This window comes from Hippopotamus amphibius, chromosome 4 (assembly GCF_030028045.1).
Source record: "Hippopotamus amphibius kiboko isolate mHipAmp2 chromosome 4, mHipAmp2.hap2, whole genome shotgun sequence".
Lineage (NCBI taxonomy): Eukaryota > Metazoa > Chordata > Mammalia > Artiodactyla > Hippopotamidae > Hippopotamus > Hippopotamus amphibius.
The window spans coordinates 117,709,284-117,724,850 of NC_080189.1; the positions used below are offsets into that span (position 1 = coordinate 117,709,284).

General features: G+C 42.9%; 1 protein-coding gene across 3 annotated transcripts in view; it reads right to left on the reverse strand.

Moving 5' to 3' along the window:
- The window catches only part of APBB1IP (amyloid beta precursor protein binding family B member 1 interacting protein), a 101,845-nt gene that overhangs the window by 14,317 nt on the left and 71,961 nt on the right, over positions 1-15,567 (reverse strand). For all 3 annotated transcript variants that reach the window (XM_057733312.1, XM_057733313.1, XM_057733311.1), the window contains 5 exons: positions 14,091-14,177; positions 11,144-11,287; positions 7,355-7,465; positions 1,105-1,203; positions 399-513 (listed from right to left, as the gene is read on the reverse strand). In XM_057733312.1, the coding sequence (XP_057589295.1) occupies positions 399-513; positions 1,105-1,203; positions 7,355-7,465; positions 11,144-11,287; positions 14,091-14,177 (556 nt within the window). The remainder of the gene's footprint in view (positions 1-398; positions 514-1,104; positions 1,204-7,354; positions 7,466-11,143; positions 11,288-14,090; positions 14,178-15,567) is intronic.

Sequence of the window (15,567 nt, forward strand, 5' to 3'; positions counted from 1 at the left end):
CTCCAGCCATGATGTTATTGAGGCAAAACACCAAGGGATGATCTCACCGTCGGCGTGGCCAGCCTGCTGGGCACGCGTGGAGCCTCGGACAAACATCACACCTACACTCTGATGAGACACAGCTCCCTACACGCTCATCCTAAGCGGGTCATCACCATCTTGTCCACAAGCATATCATGCAAAAAGGGTCGCAGCTTTGCTAAAAGTCACTTATAAAGAAATAGATACAGGGGGTATGTGTGTGTGTGTGGGGGGGTGGATCTTAAATGTCACCATCAGGAGGGAAATGTACTCGGTACAGTGTCTACAAAGCTCTGCTTCTATCCACTATGTCAGATAAGCTTGAACAGGAGCTCTGGGCTTTGGACAGGTGTCAGCAGCTCCCCCCTGCGTGGTACCTGTGGGAGGCGGGGCCGCTGGGGCCGCGCTGACAGTGCCCAGGCTTGTCCACCGAGAGGCAAGGCCTGCCCTGGCCATGGCCCGCTGATAGTTGTCATAGAGGGTCTTTCCATACTGCGGAGAGAACACAAGAGAAGCAACAGAGTAATCCCAAATGCTGCACTCAGCTGCCACCTGCAAATTCAGGGGGAAAAAGGACTTCATCACTACTCTTTTTACTTCTTTCCTGAGACTTTTTTTTGAGTAGATGCATTTCAATTAATCCACAAATCATGTTTTCATATATTGAAACAGGTTTCCAGACTAGCACAGTCAGGTAACACTCTTACTTCCCCATGAGAGGAGGGCTGTAGCTATGCATCGTGATGACGTACGTCTTTCTGTAATTCTACTGCAGATTGTATCTCGTGTTTCTTAATTACACACCACACTTGCAAAGCTCTCCATAAATCAATATCTGAGATGTCTCATGTGAAAGCAAACCCCTGACTCTCAGGTCATGGGAGAGGTCAACGTGTCGACCACTCTCATTTACTTAAAAAAACCAATGGGCAAATAAATGAGGTAATATCTGTGGCATTGATCCATTCATGACATTGACTCAGTAAGAAGGGATCAGCTGTCTCCCGGGAGCACAAAGACTGGACCCAGGTCACAAGGCCAGTTAGCAAATTCAAGACAGGGTGAGTCCAAACGCTCTCTCACCTTGGCGATCCTGATTCCTGTGACCCACTGGTTTAGCATTCTTGCGTCATCACAGCAGAGATACTTGATATACTGGGACTCCTTCTGAATTTGGGGATGCTAGAAAAAAGTCATTTCGAAGACCATTGATAAACGCTTCACTTATTAACACTTTTCAAAAACATTTCAAAAATTCTCACCGTTTATGAGATTTCCTGAGATGGTGGCCAAAATTACTGGTAGCAATTTTAGGATTAGGAAGTGGGGTGCTTTTTCATAGAGGCTAAATTTGGAAAGAATTTAAGAAAGTAGTGACATGATTTACCACAAGTACGTTTTACTATATTATCAATAATCATTTTCATTCCTGCTTTCTGAATATCTGAAAGCCTTCACATCTCTCATGTTTCTAGCCCTACAAGAAATCCAAATCGTTTCTCCATTTATCAGATAAAGAACTTACCTGATGTGATTTTTTTTTTTATAAAATGATCCCATTTTTAAAATATTTATTTATTTTATTGGCTGCGTTGGGTCTTCATTGGTGCACATGGGCTTTCTCTAGTTGATGCAAGCAGGGGCTACTCTTCATTGTATTGCGTGGGCTCCTCATTGTAGTGGCTTCTCTTGTTGTGGAGCACAGGCTCTAGGCACATGGGCTCACTAGTTGTGGCTCACGGGCTCTAGAGCACAGGCTCAGTCGTTGTGGTGCATGGGCTTCGTTGCTCCGTGGCATGTGGGATCCTCCTGGACCAGGGCTCGAAGCCATGTGCCCTGCGTTGGCAGGTGGATTCTTAACCACGGTGCCACCAGAGAAGTCCCCTGATGTAATTCTTATGTCAAGGAATTAATGCTTTTGGACTCACCGTTAGTCCTAGGGTTATTTCTGCTACCAGGAATTCAGGATTTTGCCCTATCTTTTGTCACTTCTTACCCAAATGGACCATTCTGGCCTCCAGATGAATGGTCCAGAGAAGGACTATGTCTGTCTAACCTTAAGTGCAATGAGCTAGGTGCTGCACCATGGGTCACCCAGGCTTCCAGGAGCTCCTGATCAAAGAGAACAGTGACAGACGGGCACAAAGGGGAAGGAGAGTCAGGGGTCCCAGGTCACACAGAACATCCTTGTCTTTCAGCACCAGAAACAGCTCCCTAACTTCCATTCGCGGTCCTGTTCTGACTCTCCTGTAAGAGGGCAAAACGTGGGTCTCTCCAGCAATTTCATGTTCATAGTTCTTCTTAGAAAATAGCTGCTTGTTTGTTTGTTTTCTGGAGGAATTTAAGAAGCTGATGTTGTTACCTTGGGCTGGGTGTACTAAGATGTCTTTGGTTTGTTTTTGGTGCATGTCCTGTCATGGGAAAGCCAGGTTCCCAGGAGCAGACTGAAATTGTATTGTACTTGCAACGAAAGCAACTGTTTGGGTGGAGGGATACACTTAAACAGCACAATCAACAATTTCTTAAATACGTTCTTCATCCAAACAGAGTAAAACGTGGTCCTTCCTTTAAACACATGGCTGTTGAGCACAAAACAGAGGCAAGAACTCTTGAGTTCTAACCATGGCTCCTTCTGTGATGAAGAGGTCGATACGCAGACTTTGGTTCATCCTCTCCGACATTCGTGGGGTGCGTCTCACCAGCTTCCTTACATCACACGTGTACTAGGACTGTACACAGGAGAATTAAGCATCCGATGACCTAGAAGGTCCCTTGCGATCCTCAGATTTTATGATTTTAAGACGAGCTCTTTCTGGCTCCCTCGTCAAGGCAGGAATCCTCTAGGCTCCCAGGACATCACATAGCAAGTCCCTGTGCTTATCCTTCTGTCATGTCTTAGGACCGTGCCAAGGGGTTTACTTCCTTGAGCTTTTCGCTGAAAAAATATTTGCAAAGAGGTTTAAGGGAAAATGCTGGCTCCACGCCACTGGCCAGACTCTTCCGCCATTGGTTTGGCTGCTCCTGACCATAGGAGAAGAGAAGCTCCTGCAGGACGTGCCGTGCAGCACACAAAGGTCAGGACAACTGCAGACTGCTGTTCAGAGGGATCGTAGAGAGGTTAAGCCATTTATCCAAGGTCAAAGGGAGTGGCAGAACCATAACAAGAAATGATTCTGGGGTACCAAGTCCTTTCTTGTGAGTACGGACAGCCTTTGACATCGTTTTTGTGAGTAGGGACAGCCTCTTAAAATTTTTTTAATTTACTTATTAATTTTTAAAAATCAAAATATAGTTGATGTACAATATTATGTTAGTTTCAGGTGTACTACCTAGTGATGTGACACTTGCCTACACTATGAAATGACCACCATGGTAAGTCCAGTAACCATCTGTCCCCATACAAAGTTACCGCCCGATTATCGCTCAACCTCTTAAAGGACAAGTGATGTCTCTACTGCTTTCTCAGAGTGTGGCCCCTGGGCCATCCACATCACCTGGGAACATGGTGGAAGTGCAAATTCCTGGGCCTGATCCCAGACCCACAGAATCGGAAACTCTTCGTCTGTGTTTTAACAGGTCTCCCGGTAAGTCCCATGCACTCTGAAGTTTGAGAACGACTGGTCAATAGAAATATTTAATTGGTACTAGAGCACAGTAAGAATGCCTTCCAGTTCTTGTTGGCTGGCTATGTCTCTCGACATTGCACTAGCAGTCTTACGGGCATATACTGTTTAATCTGCTCAGGAAGTGTTCTTTTTTTTTAAATTTTATTTATTGATCTTTTTGGCCACACCATGCTGCATGTGGGATCTCAGTTCCCTGACCACGGATTGAACCCATGCCCCCTGCAGTGGAAGCATGCAGTCTTAACCACTGGACCGCCAGGGATGTCCCCAGGAAGTGTTCTTATTTCCTCTTTGTAGCAGAGAGCAGTGAAGCTTAGAGAGTCTCAACAATGTGCCAGGTGAGAAGGCCAGGACTCAAATTCCCATCTTCCCACCATCACACCCCCCGCCCCAGACAGTCATAACCCGTGAGTTCATCCTGAGTAAGAAACTCCCGGCCTGGACTTCTCAGGCCGTGCATGTCTGTGGAATCACACAATCTCTTAACATGCTTCTCCAGAATCCCCAGCTCCTTTTGCAGGGTATGTGCATATTCTTTGAATTCTGTCCATCTGCTCACTCTCATGAAATATTTTTTGCATATCAAGAGGTTTTTTTCCCCTCCATAGTGGACAGAAAGGGAAATAAGTGACCGAAATATTCATAAACAAGTTAGGTTCTCCAAAGGAGGACAGACCCTTCTACTCAGCAAGTGAATAAAACTTCCTAATATTTTGGGAAGGAACTCAGAAGCACGCGTAAACGCAGAATGAGCGGGTGATTTCCCCTAAGGAAACTGGCGTGCGAGCAGAACCAACCATCAGGCTGAGAAAGGGGAAATGCACGTTCCCCTTGGGCTGTGTGTCCTGACCCCCGTTTGTTCTTGGATCATCAGGCCTCCTTTTTTCTCCACCTTGGAGCCCTGCCCCCGTCGGGGAGGCCCTGCCCTGGGTCTCACCACCGCCACTCTCAGCGCAGCCCGGGGTGACCTGTGTCCTGGGTCAGACAGTTCAACCCATGATTCTGGGACCTAGTTCCAAGCCGGTGAGTCAGCACCAGAAACCCCGTTCCCACCCTGCTCACGGGGTCTCAGGTCCCAGCCTGGGAACCTCGAGGTCTGAGATCTCTTCTTTCCCTTCCTGCAAGTCTCTGCTCCGGCCTCTGGACCTGGGCCATGGGGTTCGGCCCCTGCCCTCTTCTGAGAACTCTCATTCTATTTGTCCGCTCTGAAGAGTATTTCATCACCAGCTGATAAGCCCTGACTGTTGATGTTTAGAGTTAGAACACATTCTAATCCTCTGAGTGCAAAACTTGACTGTGCTTAGGAAAAACGAAGACTCCTGGGCCCCATCCTTAAATGTTTTGATTCGGTGGGTCAGGGCCCCGGAGCCTGTATGTCTAACCAGCCTCTCCTGACTCTGACTCAGCCAGTTTATTGACCAGAATTTCAGAACCTCTCTCCAGAACCTTCTCCCTACCTATCAGGTGTGGGAAGAGGTGCAGTACAGCGGGGACGTCAGTGGGTGAAGGAGGCCCTCCGTTTGGATAATTTCTCAGGGTCTCAGGACTGCAAACAAGGGCCATGGGGGCAGCGAGAAACACAACGAAGACACGGTTCAAGGTGGCTGGGGCTGGGGCTGGGGCTGGGGGAGGCAGAGAAGAGATTCTGTATCCTAGCAAACGGTGTCTGAGAGCAGGGCCCCTGGGCTCCCCCCACCCCCACCCCCCTCCAGCTGCTCATCCTGGCTCAGCCACTTGCTGGCCGGGAGTCTCTGTGCTCAGGTTTCACATCCACAATCCACGGAGACTTGTGGCTCTCACCTCATAAGGCCGATAAAGGGATTAAGCGAGTTAATATATGGAAAGTGCTTAAATCATTGCATTACATGTGCAACATGTCTCGTGTTCTTTTTGTTCTTTCCTTCATTAAGAAAACTCATTTTCAGACAAAGGCAGAGAAATGAGAACAGCTTAGTGGTGGCCAGGGGGTTAGGTAAGAAGGGCATGGGAACAGGAGGGAAGTGGATGTGGTTATAAAGGAGGGTGCCTTGTGGCGACGGGAATGCCCTGGATCTTGGCTGGACCAATGTCAACATCCTGGTTATGACATGGTACCACGGTTTTGCCAGATGTTACTATTGGAAGAAGGGGGGTAAGTGACACCTGGGATCTCTGTGGTATTTCTTACAGTTGCGTATGAATGTACAATCCTCAAAATACAGTTTAATTAAAAAAGAAAACAAAAGGCATCTCCTTTCAACTGCTGCACTTTTAAAAGACCAATGGGAGCAGTAGGAGGGGATGCCCAGGCCGCCTGCGCTCCATCCGGGTTTGGGGGATGGGTGGGTCGAGCCGGTACCCAACTCCTGCAGTAACAGGGGTGTGACAAGGGCACACGAGCGTGGGCGCCTCTGGAACGATGGCGTAGGTTCGCGACCATCTCCAGTGACGGGGTCCTTGACAGAGAATACGTCTGCTGCGAACATAAATGTCCGTGTTGTCCTTCATTTGTGAAAACGATGGGTAGAATGATCCACTTCCTCGGGAGAGGGGACAGCTCTGCCAGGAGGACGTGTGCACACATGGAGTCCAGATGGGGACGTTTCCAGAAACATGCCGTGGGGGTCTCCCGGGGCGGGGGGGGTGACCGACATACAAAGGAACCTCACCGGGAACCTGGTCTCGTTAACACCTGCTCCACAGACTTCCACCCCAGATGCAGACGGAGGAAGCCTGGCTCTCAGAAAGGAGAAATTCTGGGGGACTTCTGGGAGGGGCAATATTGGCATAAGAGGTACAAACCATCAGGTGTAAACTACGCTACAAGGATGTACTGTACAACACGGGGAATAGAGCCAACATTTTATAATAACTGTAAATGGAGTGTAACCTTTAAACATTGTGAATCGCTATACTGTACACCTGTCACTTATATAACATTGCACAGCAACTATACTTCAATAAAAAGACAGTACAAAATAAAGCACATCTGGAGGAAAGGAAAACAATTCTGCACACAGCCTTGCACCCGGGCCAAAGGGAATGGGATAGTCCGCGCTCTCTGGTGTGAGGCTGTGAAGGGAAAGCCGTTCGTGGTGTTGGAGGCAATGGCATGGCCAGAACAGCTGCATAAATTCCTTGAATCCATTTCTAGGAGTCAGTTGTTACATCTGGCAGATAAAAGTTACTTCTGTCCAATCTTCCAAAATATGGCGCTAATGTCAACCTTCCCAGACACCTGAGTGTACATACTGCCTTTTGATAATATGCACCTTAAAAAGTTTCAGGACCCACTAACACTGTTTTTAGAAAAAGATATATTTTCCTATTTTTTTGTTTCTTCTATATTTTTCTAGAAAATCTTATCAACTTCCGCATTTCTAAAAATGTCTTACAATGGAATAAGAGCCTGAAAAGAAAAGCACTGAAAAATTGATCGTTTTGTCAATAAAACCGTAACTAAAATTTGTTCAAAATATAGAGCTTTGTTTTTCATAAAGTGATGAAGAAATCCAGACAGACTGACTGGAAAGTTTTAGACTCAGATAACAGGTTTTGGGGGAAATGATCTGAATGGGTAGAAATGCTTCCCCCTTTCCTATTTTGGTTTACAATAAAAAGCTTATTATGTTATACTTGTAGTTACATAACATTTAACATTTTTTTTTCTTAAAAGGAAATATTAATTTAAATTGCTTATAGATAAAGTAAGGACTTCTTAAACCTACCTTTAAAACAAAGCAGTAGTCAGTGGGTGCTTTGTATTTCATTTTATACTGAATCCCATAGTAAATGTTGACATTTTCAAACTGTATAAAACATGCCAGATCTCGAGATGTCTGAAAGAAAAGAAAAAATAACCTCAAACTAGTTGACAGGTAATATCTTCCCAAGGTTGTTCTTCATGGCACAATGAAGGCTTACATTTTAGTAGGAAAATACAGAATTTCGGCCACAAGAGGAGTGGAAGATGCCACTGCTCTGCTAGCACCTGCAGGTGGACTCCCAGAGATGACTGGCTGACTTTGAGACATCATTACTGATGTGGTCCAGACAAGGTGACCGAACACCTCATCAGATATTTCATTTTGGCTTTTACCATTCTAAGTCAGTGATGGATTTCATGATTGAGCATTTAGAAAAAAGTCCCCTTCAGGATGAATGATGAGAGGTAAATTTGACGCTCAGAAAATTAGCACAGACTTCATGCACTTCTTCCTGAAGAGAAAAGATTCTTTTCATGCCTTCTCTTTAGGGCTGGGGGTGTTGCTATGGAAACAGAACCCTCTCCTCTACACAATATACATTGTGAAGACCGCAATCTCTAATCTACATATTTGGTTACACTTCAATTACAAATTCGTTCTATTACCTCCCCCCCCCATTCTGTAATTCTCTACCGAGTTAGTGAATCAAAAATAAAAGGTAGAAGTGCTACATCTCAATGCACGATTATTCCTTTTTATATGGTAATACATTTTTTTCTTGTAAGATATTTTCGTCTGGATTTTCAAAGTTTTAGTTTTTATAATTAGAAAAATAAAACATATTCATAATAATTTTTAAAATAAATTATGTTATATATAGTAAAACGAAAATCTTCATCACTCTTTTTTCTAATTTCATCCTCTTCTCCAGAGAAGACACTCTTTCAAATGTTTTGGGGGATACATTTATATACCTATGTATGTGCAGACATACCTACATAGCTACATATACATGTACAATTTTTAAAATATAAACGAGATTTTACTCAAAATATTTTTCCATGACTTTGTCCTTTTTCTTAACATTATGCCTTGGGGTCTTTCTATGTCAGGATGTATGAAAGGATACATTACATTCATTGTATAGCTGTGTAACATTACACTGTATAGACGTAACTATTTTTTCCACACTGTCCTACTATAGATGACTAGAGGTTATTTCAATATTTTGCTATTACAAAATATACTGAGTACATGAGCAAATGTTTCTGTGGGGTAGATCGCCAAACACAGAGCCAGGCTTGAAAGGGGTATTCCCTTATATATTTGCACAGATCTTGCTAAACCGTTCCCTGATTTGGCTGTACCAGCTTACACTGCAACCTTCCGGGCATAAGAGTACCCATTTTTCTTACCCACTCCTGGAGAAATTTGCATATTATCAATATTGTTAATTTTATCCACCTCACAAGAGGAAAAATTTCACTTATTTCATTTACATTTTCCTGATTACTAGTAAGACAGAGCAATTTTTTAATTATTTACTGGCTATTGATATTTCTTTTTCTGTGAATTCTCATTTAATAACCTTTGCAGTTTTTCTGTATCTTCATCTTTTTCTTAATGAGTTGTTGAAGTCTTTATGTTTCATAGATATTCATACTTGGTTATACACGCTGCAAATGTACTCTCTGATGCTAGAGCTAGTCTTTAAATTCTTGTTTGGTATCTCTGGCCATAAAGACATAAAACATAACAAATCCGTCAATTTATACAGTCAAATCTGTCAATTTTCTGTTATAATTTTGAATTTTTTGTCTTGTTTAAGAAGGCTCCCCCACTGCCAAATTATGAGAATACTGACATATTTTCTCCTAATATTCTGTAATTTTTTCCAAATATATTTAATCAAAGATTAAATTAGAACATGGTATGAGGCAGGAAGCTATTTTTTTCCAAATGGATATACAACTATTTCAATGCTATTTATTGAGTACCACATTCTTTCCCCACTGCTATAAAATGCCCACTTGAATTTCTCTTCTATTAGATGGCTCTCTGTTTATCTGTTTTCTCTTCCTGTACTGTTTTGGTCTAATGTTTCAATATCTGGGAGGTGGGGTTCTACCCTAATGTTCTTTATAATTTTTGTGTGTGTCCATTTTGGAACAGTTTCTCTTTCTGATGAATTTTAGAATCAGGTTTTGAACCATTGAAATTTTTTTCTTGGAACTGAATATATAGAACAATTGGGGGAGAATTAATATTTTTTCATCTAGCAACGTTGTACATTTCTATTTATTCAGTTCTAACTCATTTTCTTTATTAAATTTTCTATTTTGTGCCATATAAAATCTTGAACCTTTCTTGTTCATTGTTAGGTATTGTGTATTTTTTTTTTTCGTTCTTTCAATGCATGGAACCTTTTGCATTATATTTAATTTGCATATTTTTTGTATAAAGGAAAACAATTTCTTATTTGGTAAATGTGTTTGATCCACTGGGACCAAATTATTATGTTTTTCAGTTGAGTGTCTTATGTGGTCTGGTGGACAATCATGTCAACCGTGAATAAAGAGAGTTTTGCCTCTTCTTTTCCAATAATTGTACTTGTTATTCTTTTTCTTGACTTCCTGGCTAATTCCTCCATGCCAGTGTTAATGGGGGCAGAGACAGAAAGGACCCCTGTCCAATTCCAATGTGAACACTTCTAATTTTTGTCACTAAGTGTCTTGTTTGTGATAGGCTTATTTATATGTCTTATTTATATGTAAATGCCAAAGACATAACATTTCTAAAATAAAACAAATGATTTTCATGGGTCAACTGTTATGTCCCCAGTGTGTGGGGCTGGAATGACGATAGCTCAGATTGGAAAGTATGAGTTCTAAGACTGAGACAAAAGAGGAGCGGCAGCTGCTCTGGACCAAGAGTTTCCCATAATCTCTCCTGCATTCCACAGAGATAACAGTCTTCTAACTAGTGGGAACAGCCCCAGATAGCCACCAAGACTTCACCTGCAAAGGACTGTGAGTCAAGCCTTATTGGAAGCTGCCTGGAATTTGAAACCATGCCATTGGGTGATGCCCTGGATGCAGCAGTGAGGGCAAAATGCTTTGGCTTACTCCAGATATAGAAAGAGAGACAGCCTACAGCTTTTCAAAGGTGAGCAAAAGATGGAAAGGCCATCCTCTACGATAGGTCATAGAAAAAGCTAAGAGTCAGAATGAGAGTTAAAAGTACATTTCAAAGACGTCAAATTTACTATGTGCTTGTAGATTTGAGGCAATAATCCCAAATCACCAAGTACAAGTGAAATGATAGCTAAGATACTCTGCTAAATTAGGCAGGGAAATGCATATAGCATACTTCAGAGAACAATTTAAATATTCAAGTTACAAAGGCTAAAATCGAAATGAAAATCTATCAAGACTTCTAATACCTCTATGATTCTAGATAAAAGAAGTTTTACTATAATGACTACAGAACAACAGAGTAAAAAGGGGGGGAAAGTCCTCTAAAATCGATATGTAAAGAAACAAATTAATCTCCAGAAGAGTGCTTCAGCCATAATTGCTGAAACTTGACTTTAAAGTAGATAGAATTCTTCACCTTCAAGAGAGAGCAGTGGAAAGGTTCAGAAGAATTTCTGTAATTTTGTACAAATAGGATATGTTATCTGTATAAACACGGTAGTGACATGAATCTTGCAACAAAAGAGTGTATTTAAATGACTACTTGAGGATTTCTTTAGTTTCAATTTCATGAAATGCCTTTTTTGCAAAAGTGTATTTTTTTTTTCTTTCTGACCTTGGTCTTCCCTTTGGGGACATAATAAATTCCAGAAGCTCGTAAAAGAAAATAGCGCCTTTTCCAGGATTTCTTCCCATCTTCTTTCAAATAAAGAGCTCCCTCTATTTCTGGCACAATGATGGATGTTCCGCAGAAACTCTCCTGAAATTGAGATTCCGATGAGATAAAACCCATGCAAGATAAAACACATATTTTTGTCACATTTAAGCAAACTGTGGCAAACGAGCCTTCAAGCTAAAGATCATTTTGTCTACAGCTCCAACTGAATGCGTACACTGACACTGCTTACCATTTGCTGAAAGAGAGGAAGAACATGATGGCTGAGTCTCAGCTCTTGAGTTAGACCTGATCACTCAGCTCAGGGACCCTGAGCAAGTGACACAACCTCAGTGCCTTTACTTGCAAAATCAGAGTAATGAGAGCCCCAACTTCGTAAGGAAGGCTGCGAGTACAATCTTGGTATGTTGTAATAGTAAGCATTACATAAAGTTGATTTCTGTTACTGTAAGCTGATAAATAGAAAACGTTTTCCTTTACCCGTAAGTGAAAAAATTACTATTTCACTGATAGTAAATAGAAAAATTATAATATATAATTAATTTTATACATAGAATATTTGTACACTAATATTTTATTTTTGGCATAATTTGCTTTTAAATTGAGATGTAACTGACATAGAATATTGTATTAGCTTTAGGTATACGACCTAATGATTTGATGTATGTATATATTGTGAAATGATCACCACAACATGTGTAGTTAACATGTATCACCCCATGCAGTTACACATTTTTTTTTCTTGTGATGGGAACTTTTAAGATCTACTCTCTTAGCAACTTTCAAATATATAACACAGCATTGTTAGCTGTAGTCACCATGCTGTGCACTACATCCCCAGGACTTATTTATTTTATAACTGGAAGGTGGTACCTCTTGACCCCCTTTAGCCACTGCATGTACCCCCACCCCCACCTCTGGCACCAAATCTATTCTGTGTATCTATGGTTTCAAGTTTTTTTCTTTTTTGCTTCCACACACAGATTAGATCACACAGTATTTCTCTTTCTCTGTCTGACTTATTTCACTTAGCCCTCAAGGTCTATCCATGTTGTCAAAAATGGCAAGATTTCCTTTTTTGGGGGGGTAGTTTCTTCTCAAAAAATGAAGAAGGCAATATTAATACTGTAGTATCAGAGAAAGATAGTGACAAAGTACATTTTCTAGGTGTAGATGTCCAAAAATCAAAACATGCACAGAATTATAAATTCTTAATACATTTCTTTTAAAAAGCAGTGCAATAAAATTGCATATTATTCTATCTTTCGGTTCAAACACTCAAACTTATTTTTGGCTTTGTGTTTTATAACTCTCAACCTCTTTTCATTCAGTCTCATAAAAGCAGAATAACTTTTAATTTCACATCCTTCAAGTAAAATTATATGTAGTGGAACTGGGAGATATCTTTGTTTCTATTTCCCCCCCCAATTTCGCTGGTATCAGTTGTCAATAATCTCTTAACTTCAAGCAGATGTGGGGTCCAAATTCGAAAGCAGGATAATGCTGATTTTTCACAGCATAACATGCTTTGCATTTTCTTTCACATCCGGCTTTTGAAAAACTGCTGAAGTCTTATAATAAGAACTATTCAGGCAATTGTATAAATGGAGCCATAACGAGTCCCTGATTTACAAACAGCTGCTGATGCAATAAGCACTGATTAACAGCCAAGGGCTGTATCAGGAAACGGCTCCCTCCTCTTCCATGTCTGTCCATGTCCATCGCTGCTGGGGATGCTCAGAACCTGAATCTCCTTGCTGCTGGGGATGCCTGGTGCTTTATTTTCCTCATCTCAACCTGGAATTTGATAAATGCAGAAAGAATGTCCCCACTGCCACCGTTGGCCTCCTTGGGAAACACCCACTGTGCTCTTAGTCCCAGGAACCAGAACCTGTAGCATGTCTCCAGGACCTTGGGAGCGAGGGGCAGCAAGGTCATGGTGCCTGCTCCATCGGGAACAGGCCGGGAGAGGCTGGTGGGGCTGGAACCCTGTGCAGGGGCCTGGGCAGACCTTGGGGCCTGGGAGAGGGTGCCCTTCAGCATCAGTGAGTTGGCTCCAGCTGGGAACGTGGACCCAGGTATCACCAGGTCTTCTGAGTTTTCAAGAGAAGCCCCAAATCTACTAACTCAAGAAACGGTCAACATCCTGTCGGGGACAACGAAAATCTGTCTGGGGCTCCCACACCCGTTTGTGGCCTGAGATCTGGCCCGCATCTGCATTAGGGGCGGGGAACAGGGCTGTGATTTTTAGCAAAGTTGCTATGTGCAAACTTATTAGAAATTTCAAAAAATCAACCATCAAATGAACTTCTGGAACACAGCCCTGTAGTGATCATCACAGACACAGGTACTGTACACACTGTGCTTCTACTGCCTCCCTCAATCTTTGTAATAATTCAATACGAAACAGGGTAAAGCAAGGTTCTTGCACGCGCCCAACAACACGTGAACACCAACAGGCAGTGCCATACTCGGATCAGATCTCTAACTGCAATCTCATACTTCCTCCCACACCTGGCTGCTGGAAGGGCATCTCAGGATTCACTGCAAAGAAGTCACGCCTGACTCCTGTGGAGCCCTGAAGTAATGAAATATATGGAATGTCAGAGATGAGTTCTATGTGGATTCATGTCTTTTAGTCAAGAATTACCAACCCAGCTTCACGAAGAGTAAAATATATTGTCTAAAGCAAAACTTCTTAAGAGCTGACTCCAAGAACCAGTTGAATTGCCTACAAAGCTATAATTTAATAATAATTTGATTTTAAAACCCTAAGTTGAAATTTCAGTGTGTCTCAGAATTGCCCATTGTTCTGAGAAGCAAATAATTTAAAAAGAGATACAGTTAACATCCGTCTCTTTTCTTCTACCTGCAAAATTAAACTTACCTCGAGCAAGGACTCCTTGTTCTTCGCATTCATTTTCTCATTTGTTTCCTTGCTTTCTTTTTTTCCTTTGTTATCCAAGTAAAAATTCTAAAAAAAAATAGTAAGAGGTCAGATCATTAAGTGTTCACTACCATGGTGGCCACTGCACGGAACTTGCGGTCTTGCTGGAGAGCGGAGACACACCTGGAGGCAGTAAACGGGGGACCTGCCAGCCAAGTGCTTAAGGAGGGGCTTGCCAAGCACTGACCACTGCCCCACTGGCTGGAAGTAATGCCTTCCCTTCCTCCCAGAGCGCACAGCCAATGAGGAAACAAGCCAAAGAGAGAAAACACTAGCAAAGGATACAGCGTCATTTAGTTGTTAAGTTCCATGGTCTAGAACACGAAATGCTGGAATCTGGAAGACCCCAGTGCCCTTGGAAGAGCCCAGAACTGGAGGATGGTGGAGCCTGCGTCCCACGTCCCAGGCCTCTGCACCACGTAGGATCCCAAGGCCCTGAGGACTAGCGATTCTGGCTTCTCCAGAGAAGTGTGAAGTCTGGGTTTTTAATAAGCCTTGGCAACTAATTTTGAGTTTTAAAAACTGCATGATTGTGGGTCAATCATCACACAGGGTTTGCTGCTTGACAACTGCTAAGGACAGAGAGAAGCAGAAAGGCTTCCCGCTTAGCAAAGGGAAGGAAGACCACCATTTAGAAGCACTCACAGTCTGGGGGCAGCACCTATTACGTGTCACATCCTCAACCAGGCTCTTTGCACACCTCACCCCCAGTGCTACCAGCAAGGCTGTGAGGTAAGGGACAGGCCCCCACTTTACAGGTCAGGAAGCCGAGGCGCAGCAGGGTGAAACAGCCAGGGCGCTGCAGCCCGAACGAACGCCAGGGCTGAGTGTGTCTGATGTGTGGCTTCTCACCACCACACCACACGTCCTCTGAAACTGAAGGTCAGTGACGTTCAAGGGGAGAGAGACTAAACCTACTCTAATTCCGGCAGCTCCTGACTCAGCGAGGCAGGGCTCTCGCCCTCTCCCAAGATTATCTCTTTGGAACATCTGTTGGTGGATTGTGCAGGCGTGACCACCGCCACAGTTAAAGCATTTAGGACTTGCATGTGGAAACGCAGAGTTTGTAAAAAAACAATGCCTGAAAAAATGTATTAAAACTAGAACATCTACTCATGGAGCGTAGTGACTAAATTAAGGACTCTCCTGAGTCTAGACTCATGTTTATTTACACGATGGGAGCGTTTCCCCAAGTGTGATCCCCACACCACCTTGGTGCTGCACACAATGCATGTTCCTGGGCCCCCAACCTACGGAACTGGAATCTTGGGGCGGGGGGCCTGGGAATCTGCATTCTGGCCCACTTCCTGGATGATTTTTACTTACACTGGAGTTTGAGAACAGAGTGTACAGGACAGAGAGGAAGCAAACTGCAGGCAAATAAAATCTGCAGAATTAGGAGATCTAGAAATAGGAT